The 13,333-nt window shown below is 51.8% G+C and overlaps 1 protein-coding gene across 1 annotated transcript in view; it reads right to left on the bottom strand.

The window, feature by feature from the left end:
• Window positions 1-13,333, bottom strand: part of EPHA10 (EPH receptor A10) — a 35,774-nt gene that overhangs the window by 4,001 nt on the left and 18,440 nt on the right. The window contains exons 5-15 of the mRNA XM_034069199.1: window positions 9,208-9,332; window positions 7,754-7,916; window positions 6,349-6,457; window positions 6,078-6,133; window positions 4,695-4,820; window positions 3,037-3,222; window positions 2,284-2,345; window positions 1,996-2,199; window positions 625-774; window positions 271-464; window positions 8-172 (exon numbers count right to left, since the gene is read on the bottom strand). Coding sequence (XP_033925090.1) covers window positions 8-172; window positions 271-464; window positions 625-774; window positions 1,996-2,199; window positions 2,284-2,345; window positions 3,037-3,222; window positions 4,695-4,820; window positions 6,078-6,133; window positions 6,349-6,457; window positions 7,754-7,916; window positions 9,208-9,332 — 1,540 coding nt within the window. The remainder of the gene's footprint in view (window positions 1-7; window positions 173-270; window positions 465-624; window positions 775-1,995; window positions 2,200-2,283; window positions 2,346-3,036; window positions 3,223-4,694; window positions 4,821-6,077; window positions 6,134-6,348; window positions 6,458-7,753; window positions 7,917-9,207; window positions 9,333-13,333) is intronic.

Genomic DNA, 13,333 nt, shown 5'->3' with positions numbered 1-13,333 from the left:
TACTTACTGGGCTGTCATCCTGGCCACTGACTCCAGGTAGCAGTAGCCCGCAGCAGTGAAGTTGTCTTTGTACCTGCCCATTTCTATGGCTTCCAGCCACTCGCCTACGGAGCTGAAAGATGGGAAGGCTGAGAAGGTTCTCTCGGTGAGGGGGATGGAGGTGCTGTGGGACCTGCCAACACAACAGGGTGGTGAGGATGGAGGACGTGGCACGCCTGAGGTGGGACCTGGCAGGCAAGGGAGGAGGCAGCAAAGCAAGAGGATGCTCACCTGGAGCACGTGGAGCTGGGGCACTTTGGGGGCTCCGGGCTCTGCACCAGCTTGCTGAGGATGTTGTGGATGTGCGAGAACTTGGGTCTCTGGCTGCGGTCCTTCTGCCAGCAGTCGAGCATGAGCTGGTGCAGGGGGGGCTGGCAGTTCACTGGGGCGGGCAGGCGGAACCCGTCCTCCACAGCCTTCATCACCTGCAGTGCACAAGGGTGCGGGAGGTGAGGAGATGGGACCAGAGCAACGGCAAACCCCTGGGGCACCCATAGCCCACATCAGAGCAGCGGCAGCTCCTCCACACCCCATAGAGCCACCATCAGCAATGGCAATGCCATCATCTACCCCGCAGGCACTCACGTCCTGGTTGGACATGTCCCAGTAGGGTCTCTCGCCATAGGACATGACCTCCCACATGACGATGCCGAAGCTCCACACGTCACTGGCCGGACTGAAGTGGTGATACTGGATGGCTTCAGGGGCTGACCACAGCACCAGGCTCTTCCCACGCTGCATGGGGAGAAGGGGAGAGATGATGAGCAGGATGTAGCCCCTCCACAAGCAGCTCTTCATCACGCCCTGCTCAGCAGCACAGGGCAGACACCAAGCAGCCCATGAGCCATGTGTAGGTTTAGTAGTAACAGAAAACTTTAGCCTCGGTTACTTTGAAAACAGCCATGCCACTGTATGCAAGTCCTGAAATATTAATGGGAGAGAAGAAAGTCTCTGGGAAGAGCTGATGGCATTTTATACCTTAATATTTAATGAAAACAGCTTCAGTGCTGTGCAAACACACAGTCCCTCCATCCTGGTTTGCTCTCCTGTGGTTTTCAATGCCTGTCTTGCTGTCTGCAGAGCCCTCTGGTTGCACTACTGGAAGCAGGTCACAAACCACAGCCAATCGTCATTAACAGCAGGGACACCTTGACCCGAAGCCACAGCCCCGCTGCACTGTGGTGGGCAAAGCCAGGCCTCCTGCTGAGCTCTCCACTGCCCTCGCTCAGCTCCATACCCAGCACACTTGAGCTGCTGCCTCCTTGGCGCTGCCCAATGCTCCCTGCAAGCTATAAGTGCTCATTTGATCGAGGGATTGATGCTCTTTCCTATATGAATACCTGGGTAATGCAAGGCACCAACAGCCCCAGCTGGTACCAACTGAAATACATCCAATTGCTCTGCGGTTCAAAATGCACTGATGCACCCTCAAAAGAAGGGTGTGAAAGAAGCAGGGATTGGATTCTTAATTGGAGGCCATGAATTTCATTCCAAGGGATGAAAGAGACAGGAGGGACCCTGAGGCTGCCAGGGCTGCCTCCAGCCACCCAGTGCCTCTGCCCATTCACACAGACATGCAGCAGGGCTGTGGCCAGAGGATGGGAAGAGCAGAGCTGGGCAGATCCATGCAGCTCCTGGCTAAAGGCTTTTGTTTTCTAGCTGAGAAAGAAGCTGTTCAGATGCAGAGCCAGCATCCCTACATGAGGAAGGAAATGGGAGCCTAGGAAAAATAGCGGTTCTGGAGGGGAACTGCTGTATGTCTTATTAACTCCACCTGTGGAAGCTGGCCGGCTTTGGATTTGATCCTTATTCAGCATTCAGAGCAGGCTGCAAATCCTTCTGTCCTGTGGCCGAGCACTCCTGGCCGTAGCCATGGATCACAGGCAGGGAGACCTTGTTCTGACAGCAGTCTGCCTTCAGGGAACTTCACCAGCGGAGCCTGGAAAAGCAGCTTACCATCGTGGAGAAGATGGTCTCCATCTTATCCTCCTGTGGCCGTCTGAAACCAGTTATTTTGCAAGCCAGGCTGCTGTTCACGAGGACTTTGTGGGCAGCCAGGTTTTTATGGATGTAACCCATCTCTGCCAGGTACTTCATGCCAGAGGCAATCCCCTGCAGCATGCAAACCAGCTGGGTGGCCGTGAACTGCCCCTCATGTTTCTGTAGGATGAGAGCAGGAAAAGCCAAAGGTGAGCAATGAGCAGAGCCTGGGATGGTGACAGACCCAGCTCCCACAGCACTCACCCTGAGAAAAGAGTCCAGCACACCATTCGCCATGTACTCCATCACTATCATCATAGTGCTCCCTGCATGGACAGACAAGGAGCACTGGGTGAGTCCTGCCCACAGCTTAGGCAGTGCTGACAATGCAGGGGTTAGAAACCTGGGTGCTAACGTCCAGCACAGTCAGCCTGGGCTGCCTGGCTATTAAGGAAGACAAGGACTTCATGTGAAGATGGTTTTCAATGAGCAATGAGTCCGAGGTTTTCCTGTCTCTCCCAGCTGGGATCCCACAAGATGCTCCTTTTACCAGGACACTAAACCCCATCACAAAGGAGAGCACGACCCAGTGAAAGCAAAAGCAACCCACTCAGCCCATGGCTCAGAACACAAACACTTCCTTACCTAATAAAAAGGGCAGTTAAATCAGCACAGCTGCTCACGTTTCTTTGGATTTACATGGATATCCATTTAACTACAGCATCCGCAGAGCAGTCCAGCGCGTACAAGAGCCGGGAGCAGAGTCATCTGTTTTACTGACAGAACCTCACTTCAATTTGCTTTTATTAAGAGTGCACAGTTTTGCTCTTCAGCCAGTCCCACTCCTTGGGTGCATTAATCCAGCTATGAGCATTTTATTAATCAGCGGAATGCAGGAGGAAAAACGCCCTCATCCCTAGAGCCAACGCTATGGCACCAGCTCACCGCTCCAAAGTGATGGCTTCCGCACGCTGCCTGCACAGCAGCCTGTATCATAGAGCCCATGCCCCCCCTCACCTCGGGTGATGACCCCCTCCAGCCGGATGACGTTGGAGTGATCGAACTGGCCCATGGTGCATGCCTCTGCCAGGAAGGAACGCTGCTGCTTCTCCGAGCATCCTGCCCGCAGGGTCTGGATGGCCACCGGCAGCTCCCGCTTGCTGGGCAGCTTCAGGCACCCTCTGCAGACCTCTCCAAACTCCCCTGTGCAGCAGAGAGAGGGGTTAACAGCATCCATGGCCCCACAGCCCCGGCCACCAGCATGCGTCTGCCCCTGCCGTCATGTTTGCACCGCTCCATCATGGGCTGTCACAGTGCCCTGGGCCACAGCCAGACCATGAAAGAAGGGGAAACCTCCTCCTTTCCTTCACAGCTTCCTCTCTTGGTAGCATTGTGTGAGGGCGATGTTTTACTGAGCCATTGCAATGCATTATAAAGACAGCTTATACATATACCTGCCATAAAGCAAAGGGCAGCAGTCCTCCTCTTGGAAGCCAGCTCCCTTCAGGGAACATTTCCCTTTCTTTGGAAGGATAAAACACATTCCTGTGGCACGAGTGATGTGTTGCTGTGTAGACAAGCAAGACTTCCCCATAGTTCATCAGAGGATTTGCCAATCCATAAACTCAAACACCCGGAGCCCCTTCCCCCACAGAGCCTCTTTTAACATCTTCCCCCACCTTTGCTGAACACACAACCCTTCACACAAGTTTAGCACCAGCATGTGATGCTAAAACCCTGGGATAATGCAATGCAGCTTCTTCTTCCTCATCCTACACCTCTAAAGCCATTCTCTCCACCTCTGCTCAAGTGCCCATGGCAGGGATTGGAACTGGATGAGCTTTAAGGTCCTTTCAACACAAATCAGGTTGGGATGCTAGGATGATTCTAAGAGGCAGAACATCCCACTCTGCACAGCCACGCACTTGACAACTGGAGCTATTCATAACATAACCAAATTCATAACATAAAAGGCCAATATTGGCTTTATAGCAAAATGTGTAGCTAAGAAAAGCTTTCCTGATTTAAAAGCCAGGTACTTTTTAGGTCAGACACGAGACAAATGCACTCCCAAACTCCTTCCATGGAAACGTCTTCCTGGCTAATTTTCTTCCTTGATCTTTCCAACATCAATTCGCTTCTCAAAGGGATGTAGGATTCCTCTCAGCCGCTCCGCTCAGCAGCTAGAGACAACCTCCTCTCCTCCTCAGTGTCCTCCTCCCTTCAACCCTGTCCTTCAAGCTGGCAAACAAAGCCCTTTCCTCTTCCCTTCCTCCACCTCTTCTTCTGCAGCTGAATTTGTCTTTAGGAAAAGAAGGGACAAAGAATCCTCACGTTTCCCATGTCCTGGCTCACATTAGCGAGGAAGCTCTAGGGCCCACTGAGGGGCTGTTAATTTGCTTTTAAGTTTCAGGCAGCAAAGTTGATGAAAATCAATAAATCATTAGGTTCACGTATTTATAAATAGTTTTCATGCTGCTGTCAAAGTGCCCAGATGCAGATAATTGCTGATGCTTTCTGCTCCAAACTCCCTGCCTGTGCTTAGTGCCTTGGAAAAACAAACAGGGATGCACAATCAAGCTCCTGAACACCACAATCCCATCTCCCTGCTGCAAGCCCCTACGAGAGCAAAGTCCATGGTGCCAGAGGATGAGGAGATGCAACAAGGAACTTGCCTGTCCCAATGATCCTCTCAATTTTAATACTAGCGTTATCCAGCTCTTTGGCAAAGAGGTGCACGGCCTGCATGGGGTCTTCACAAGTGTCAGGGTCGATGTACGTCCTCCTGGTTGGTATCTTAACTGCAGGGAAGGCAGAAAGGTGCATGAGAAGGGCTCAGCCTGTTCTCCCACGTTATCCATCTTTCACCAGGTTGTTGCCACCTTTTGTAAGTAAAGCAAAAGACTCAGATTTCAGGTTGCTAGGAAATTTCTTGTGGGATTAAATGAAACTCATTGCTCTGCTCCATTGCCACAACCCCTGAGTTAAAGGAGAGCAGCTCCTCCACCTTAGTGCGGCTCTCTCCTTGACTGAGTCACTCATGTGAATCCTCAGGTATCCAAATCATCTCCATTCCCAAGACCTCTGGGAGAAATAATTATAACCACAAACAAACATGTTCCTGGTCCCCTCCATCAGCAGCATGGGCAGCAAAATACCTCCCCCAGGCCTCTACCATCTGCTGCAGGGGCAGTGATCCTGCACCAGGAGCACATCCAGGACAAGAGTGTGGATCGAGGCTGACCTGCTCACAGGAGCACTTGCAAAGGGACAGGCCAAGGGGAATGGCTTGAACCTGCCAGAGGGGAGACTGAGCTGAGCTCTTAGGCAGAAGCTGTTCCCTGGGAGGGTGCTGAGGCGCTGGCACAGGGTGCCCAGAGAAGCTGTGGCTGCCCCATCCCTGGCAGTGCTCAAGGCCAGGTTGGACACAGGGGCTTGGAGCAGCTGCTCCAGTGGAAGGGGTCCCTGCCCATGGCAGGGGTTGGAGCTGGAGGAGCTTTAAGGTTCCTTCAACCCAAAGCAGTCTGGGATGCTATGAAGCAGCCAAGCTGAATCCAAGCAGCACGCAGGCTCTGCTGCGTCTGAAATGCTTCGGGGAGCACAAGAGCATGTGTACGCTTCATGGGCATATGCCAGGAATCAGATAAACTCATCAATCCTGATATCTGAATTCCCTTTGACAACTGCTGTCTGTCTAATTACTGATGCTCAATAATCAAGAGTGGCCCCAGAAAACAAAAGCTGTGCTCTCATGCAGCCGTTTGTGGGAATCTGACAGAATGATTCACACACTGCATGGAAAGCTGAAGCATCCCTGTTTCCTTCGGCACAGCACTGACCCCTGTGAGGGAAGGATGGACACTGGCTTAGGAAGCTGCCAAGCCTGCTGTCCCCAGGGAGCCTCACTGTGCTGAGCCCCTGCTCTGGGATAATGCAGGATGACAACACTCCAAAAGGAAGGACTCAGGGCTGCTTTGTTGGAAGCTGGGTTATTAATAGCAATAAACACAGGGATGCCCACACAGTCATACCAGCCTTGGTGGCCAGGCTTCACTTACAATGGAAGTACAGCTCCTCATCCCCATCCTGGCTGGCTTTGCTGTATCCACACTGTCTGCAATGAGAATGAAGATGCACACTGTTATCTGGGCAGCAGCCTCTCGCTGGCTATAAGAGCCTCAAGTCACAGTGCTCAGGAGCAGAGTCCAGCCCCAGCAGGCTCAACCCAGCTCCCATGCTTAGAGCCAGCACCACCCCATGCTCCCAAGAGCCCTGCTGCAGGACAACTTGGCTTTGGTCCTCCTTGGTCCATACCCCAGCCCCGCTCACCTCCTCCAGACCATGGTGCCGATCACCATGGACACCAGCACCGTCATCCCCGCGATGGCCACCACCACAATGATGAGGACAGGGTTCTGCTCACTGGAGGCCACCGACACTGCGGGAGGGAAGCAGAGGTGGTCAGCAATGCACCGCAGGAGGGCAATGGGGCAGCCCCAGCTGCTCCTCCCAGTGCTGACTGCATCCTCCAGCAAGGATGGGACAATCCACCCTTAGCACCAAGCTGCTTTTCCCCATCCTCTCATTCCCATTCTGGTTCAGTTTTACTGCACTTGAGCTGGTGCAGTGAGACCAACGTGCAGGGCAGTGCTGCAGGCACAGATGGAGCAGCCCCAGCACTGCCACACCAGGCTCCTGGTCCTGTTAATCAGCACTGAGGAAAGGTTCTTGTTTATCAGAGGGACATATTAAAATTTATAGCTTACAAATAGTTTTGCTTCATCACATTAATCCCTTCCCTTCCTGCTTTTGCAAACAGGGGTATTAGAAAGCTACATTCTATATAAAAATTTTATTGGTTTCAATTCATTCTGCAAATGTCTTCTGTGTGGCAAATGGATGCAATTTAAAGCCCTGTTAAACACAATCTGTGAGAGTCATACTGAGCCAGCCATCTCAGGGCTTTCATTTCTAGCCAGGGTGGGTTATTAAGCTGAAGCCCAAGCATCTCTCCAAGCCCTCTTTTAAATCAGTGAAATAAGATGCTTCTGGACTATAGTTATGAATGGAAACTGTGAAAAGGAAAAGCCCCAGCAAATAGCACGGATGCTGGCTGACCTGATGCAGCCAAACAGCTAACAAGCCAAGTGCCTCATGAGCCAGGATGGCAGTGGGGATAAAGCAGTCATCTCCTACGTGGGGCATGCATCCAAGGCCAGCTGCATCTCCAGGCTGGTCTTGCCTCCTTTGCTGTGCCTGCTGTGGGCTGCACAGCTTCCCAGACCTGGGCAGGATTGTGCCCTCAGCATTTATACCATCGGGGACCAACACTCGCTCTCTTCCAGTGCCTGTTTGGTAGCACCACAAAAGAGACCTGGTGAGATCTGTTCCAGCACCAGCATCACACCAGCAGCCAGTCACTGCCAATGCTGAGCACTTCCTTGGGCAACCTCAGTCAAGGAGCAGAGACTGTGTCCCCAGGACACTGATGCACTGAGAAGAGCAAGGACAAACTCCTCCAGAACAGACAGAGCAGAGGCAGGGCTCAAAATCATATAGGAAATGCAATTAAAAGCAAACCCTGGGAAGTGCCTCCCCTTAGACCCGGAGCAGAGGAACAAGAGACAGAGATGCTGCTCCAGGAAACCACAAGCATGTTGGGGCAGGAGGAGGGAGCAGCAGCATCCCCATGGCTCAGCTCCAAGAGCCTCATGTCTCAGGTAGCAGCACTTACACTCTGCCAGCGTCTCCACCTCGATGCTGGGGTTGTAGTTCCCATAGTCTGGAGAGGAGGATGTCCGGATTTGGAAAATATAGAGGGTACCAGGCTTCAGGTTATTGACCGTCACGGCCGTCGATGTGGTTTTCACAGTTGAGTAGCTCTGATCTCTCTGATCCTGTGAAATAATGAGATACCTGAGACGGAGCTGGACTGACGGCCGTGCCCTGGAGCAGGCACAGCACTGCTGGATCTCCCCCTCGCCTCTGGGTCCCCTCGGGACACTCTATCTAAACAGAAAGCCTTCAACAGAAAGAATACATTTGCTGGATGTCTCATTAATAGAAATTACATGGAAAGGTCACACGAAATAGCAGATGGAGCCTGGTGATGTGCTATGGAAACAGGCAGAGGACAGGATGCTGGTACTTTCCGGTCCTTTCCAGTTCCCTTGCTAGAGCCACTTGAGCCCTGGAGTAAATACCCCTGTATCCACACACGCTGAGTGATTAAAGCTGGCAGTGGGTTTGCAAAGCAAACCAAGCTCCAATGGCTCCCAAAAAAGCTTCCTGTGGTTCTGTACAGCCACCATTAGAGATCATTCTCTCAGCCGTGTTGGGTACCATTGACCAAGTTCCCCAGCGAGAAGATGAGACTTGGACCAGGTTATCTGATGCCACTTCCCACTGGGAGCAGGGCTGGGCTGTGTCCTGCTGTCCCAGCATCAGCCTCCCTCGGATCCTACATGTGTGTGCTGTGCCTTCCTTTCAGGAAGGGATCGGTCCCTAGGAGCATCCCAGTGCAGCAACCCAGGGACACCACTGTGAAATGTATTTGCCATTTGATACGCTTTCCCCCTTGAATCTCCACAGTTCAAATACAGCTTTAAAAGCAAAGATGAGGAACTAAGTTGATTTTCGTGTCAGCATCAAGAGCCTCATTGCAGTCAATAATTACTAAACCAGTTCAAATTCCCTGCCCAAGCAGGATGTTTCCTCATTTCACATACCCTGAGCATCTTGTTGCTGCAGCCCATTTGCACAGGAATTACCATCTCGGGCTTCAGCCTTCGCCCTCTCACACAGATTTCTCCTCTCAAATCTATCAGAGGCTGAAAATCACATTAATATGAATCAGCTTCATGGTGGCTTGTTTCTAAATACAGAACGTCACCATGTCACCTGCGCGGTTTGCTTGACATGCAATCAGTTCCATAATGAGCCTGAGCACACGCAGATAAGGTAATTTGTGGAACTGCCTCATAAACCACAGTTATTTGGATTTAGAGCATTGTCCCTGCTCTCTGCTCACTGGTTTTGACTCTCAAAATCTCAACCCCCCTGTCAAAGAAAAGCTGGGCTTAAAATTAAGAGATGGTCAGGGGCAGACTGTCAAGGGAAGTACATGGAGCTGGCTGGGACGTGACCAAGAGCTGCAGCCATTCCCCAGAGCCATTCCCCAGAGCCTACCTTCTCATAGTACTTGACCTCGTACTCGGTGCCGTTTGTGGTCGGGAAGCCCGGCTCCTGCCATGACAAGGAGATGCTCTTCTGCTCCACTCTATCTGTGCGGATGTCAGTGATAGGATTTGATGCTGAAAAAGCAGAGAGGAAAGCAGGGGGTGAGCACAGTGCTGCTGAGGGCAGAGCTTCCCTCCTGCTCCAGCAGCCCCCAAATCCCCCTGCATCCAAGTGCAGGGACCCCTTCCACTGGAGCAGCTGCTCCAAGCCCCTGTGTCCAACCTGGCCTTGAGCACTGCCAGGGATGGGGCATTCCCCTGGGCTGCAAGTCCCACATCAGCCCAAATGTGTTCAGGTTTGGTAACTTCATTTCTGCTTCTGCCCAGTGATGCCACAGTGAAAACTTCAGCAATGCAAACAGCTGAAGAGTGGTGCTCATGCTGCAGGATGCCAGTTCCCACGCTCTGAACCAGGATTGAAACAGAGCAAATTCTAAGCTGATGATTGTACAATGGGAGAAAATGGTGGTAAAACACAACAGCTTTGTAAACTGTGGGCAGCTGGCAATGGTTGGACCAGAACCAGGCAAAAGAGTCCTTAAAAATCCCTAAAATCCTCCACCCGTGGTGCTGCAGAGGGGTCCGAGCACCAGCAAACATCCAGTGCTCCGAACCTGCTGCTAAGGATTTCTGGGAAACACAACACCTTTGAGCAGGAGTGTGCTTTGGCACCTGTGCTCCCGTTTAGTTCATCTCACTGTGCAGGATGCACTTGCCAACTCTTCCCATGTTAAGCAGGTTTGGCACCAAACAGGCTGAATTCCCTGGCATGGCAGCTCGCTGTCCCTGGCTACCTACAGGCTCTGTGTCGGATGCTGATGCCTTTGCTGCATTCATCTCCCCATTCCCAGAGCCTCCTCTGTGCTGTCTCCTCCTCTGACCACCTTCTCCTGCCTCCAAGCCATTGAGCTGTGCTCAGTGCCTGTACAGCAGCAGCATCCCTGCCTGCTGGCAGCATCCCGGCAGCTCTTCCCAAAGTCTTTTCCTTCCTGCACCAGCAGAGAGCCAGCTGGACCTGTCAGACTGTCTGCAGCATCTCAGGAGCCAGCCAAGGACACAGCATCCCTCACCTGCTCAGAGCAAGGCAGCAGCAGCTCAGATGTGATCATCTGCCCATGACCAGGGCATCCACCTGCAAGAGCAGGGAGGAAGGGGTTTGCCATGTGCTAGGGAAATAAAATACCTGGTACTATAATAAAGGTTCTGTGGGAGGCTATTGCTCTGCTTCAGATTCATTAGTGAGGAAATCAGGATTCATGGGAAAAACTGAGCTCCCCGGTGGCTGAACACATCAAGTGAGGTCTTCACAGCTCTCCTAGGGCAGTGCCAGAAGCTGTCCTGGTTGGGTGGCAGAAAATCTCCTCTCAGGGTGAGGAGGGAATGGGAAATGGCACAAAAGCCTCTCAAAAGTGTGGCTCTGGGCTGCTCAGCTTGCCCTTCACAGCATCAGCCTGGACATGGCTGGGAGCCACAGTCCTCCCTGCATCACCCTGGTAAGCATCAGAGCACACCTGGGTGAACAAGCTGCAGTGACCCTGCACAGGCACAATGAAAGCTGCATGGGGAAATTGGCTATTTCTGGCTTGTCCTGCTTCTCCTGCAAAAATCAGGATGTTTGCTGGACCCTGAGCATCCCACAAAGATTCCTATGGAGAGGAGCAAGTCCCTGGAAAGTCAACCTAAGTGTCCGTGAAATGCTGTGGTTATTACTTAGCTCATTAATCTTTGCTGAAGACAAAAAGCCCAACTGATGTTTTATTCATGATGATTTGCTTGTTGATTCCAGGTCCCTTTGGCTGCTGCTGAAAGAGAGAGAGAGCCCAAAGAGCAGCCAGGAGCCCCCTGTGCTCATGTGAGCTTGGTACCAGCAGGAAGCCCCATGTCCTCCCGTGGCTCTTCAAACACCCATAATGAGCATGGCTGAATTTGCACCACTTTGGCTCCAAACCCTGCAAACCTCTCCTGGTTTCCACTTCATCAGAGCCAGGTTTAGGCTGGTCCAGGCTGTTGCTGTTGGAATGGAAGCCTTCAGACACACACTGACCCACATGCACAAACACAAACACACAGCATGCACACAGCTCTTGTCACTGGACAGCAGGGTAATCCCCACCATGAGCCCTTGGCCTCTGCATGAGTGCACATCACTGCATGTTGTATGGAACAAGTGATATGGGCAGCTGAGATCAGCCCAACACTCCACTTGCATTTCACTCCTGTAAACTAAGCTAAGTGCTCCTTGCTGGTTTATATGATTCCCATCAATAAATCATCACACAGATGCCCTCCTGTATGTCTGAATCTAGCAAACAGACTGAAAACACCCCAACAAGTGGTCCTGACTGTTAACAAAGTCATAAGGAATAATCACACTCGGTGATGGGCTGTAGAGCAGAGCCCATGCTACATGTCAGAAAAGCAGGCGCTAGCCTCAAACATGTCTAAAAGGCATTAAAGGAAATCACACAGACTATAAAGCATCTCACACTGTGAAAAAAAAACATGTTCCCCATCAATATTTTAAGCTCCCCCAACATTGCCTCTATTCTAAAAAAGCAAACATTAAATTATTCAGCACTGTGCCTCATTTCATACACTCCCTTCAGCTGGATGTGGGTTTAGTCCTCTTAATTAACCAGTCTGCTGGCAGAAAAGGAGTCAAACCAGGGGTGGGCACCGTGCTCCTCCAATGAACAACCCATTGCATCCAAAACCCAAAGAGGGACAGCAGCAAGCACCGTTCCTCTCTAAGACGAAGTGGAACCAAGAGTGCCCACAGCAGGAAGAGCCTCTTTGGTGCCCACCCATCACCAGGAACGCTCTCTCCATGCCTTTCCATTGCCAGGGCAGCAGGGCAGACACGGAGCAAACAGGAGCAGACACAGCCCATCCGCTGGTGCTGTCTGCTGGTCCCCATATGGGTGAGCAGCCATCAGATGGACAGAGCTTGCAGTCACCCTGAGCATCCCTGGCACCCTGCAGCGCAGCACTGGGGACAACCAACATCCTCCCCATCACACCAAACGCATTGGCCATTGCCCCAAGCAACTCCTGCCCTGGGGTCCTTCTTTCCAAACTCATCAACTCCTATGAAGCTCTTCCAGGGGTGGATCTTGCTGCATGGATGGCAAAGACCCCACAAGCCCAGACCCTCATCCTGCTGACCCATTGTCCCTCTTTGCTGGGGCTGGGCTACTGCACACGCAGAGAACTCCACAAGACCTAATTCAGCACAAACCACTTCTCCACAGTCTCAGAGAGGAGAATGTATTTCAGCACCGGCTGCATTATTAATCTGCAACAGATTTAAAAGCCCTTTAAGATCGGAGCCGATCCCTGCCGGGAATATAAATGGCATGGTCCCAGAGCAGGCATTTACATAGCTAATGCAGCTCTACTCCTGCAGGTAAACAGCTCCCTTCTCTCCTCAAACACTTTTATTTAGTCCCATGCTGGGGCCCGATTAGAAAAAACACAGTATTAATTTGGCCTCCTGCAGACTAAATAGCATCTTTTCTTTTCCCCTGCAAATACAACGAACAACTGCTAATTCCCCCTTGTGACTGCTGAAGGGGAAGGGCAGTGTGAAAGCTGCATTCGGAGCTATATTTAGAGGAGCAGAGATCTGACAGCTAAATAAGGGTCTTGTTTCTTTGTTTAATTTTTCCTCTGAAGCTGCAGCTTCCCTGCTGCTGCAAACCACTTCTGAGAGCATCACATCGCAGCCACCAAGGAAGTCCCCACTGCTTGTGACACCTCTGAAGCCTTCCCTTTCTCCAGCCATCTCCCCCTCTTTGCCCATAGGTGCAGGTTCATCATCACTGTCACTTCACGCCCACAGTGCCAAAGGAGAGCAACTGGGTACCAGGGCAGCCTGGTGCTGTCTCAGGAGGGGCACCTTCAGCAGCACAAGATTTAAGTGTTCCAAGAAGCTTCCTGAGCCTCAGCTGCTTGGCTAATTGTGAGCCACCATCTGCATCCGGAGACTCGACAGCTCCACAAGAGACATTGATTCTGAGCACTTCACAAGATTAATTATGCCATATTCTTCATGCGCATTTCAGCTCCTTCAGGAG

Source organism: Melopsittacus undulatus, chromosome 14 (assembly GCF_012275295.1).
Source record: "Melopsittacus undulatus isolate bMelUnd1 chromosome 14, bMelUnd1.mat.Z, whole genome shotgun sequence".
Lineage (NCBI taxonomy): Eukaryota > Metazoa > Chordata > Aves > Psittaciformes > Psittaculidae > Melopsittacus > Melopsittacus undulatus.
This window is presented reverse-complemented; position numbering and strand designations above follow the sequence as displayed.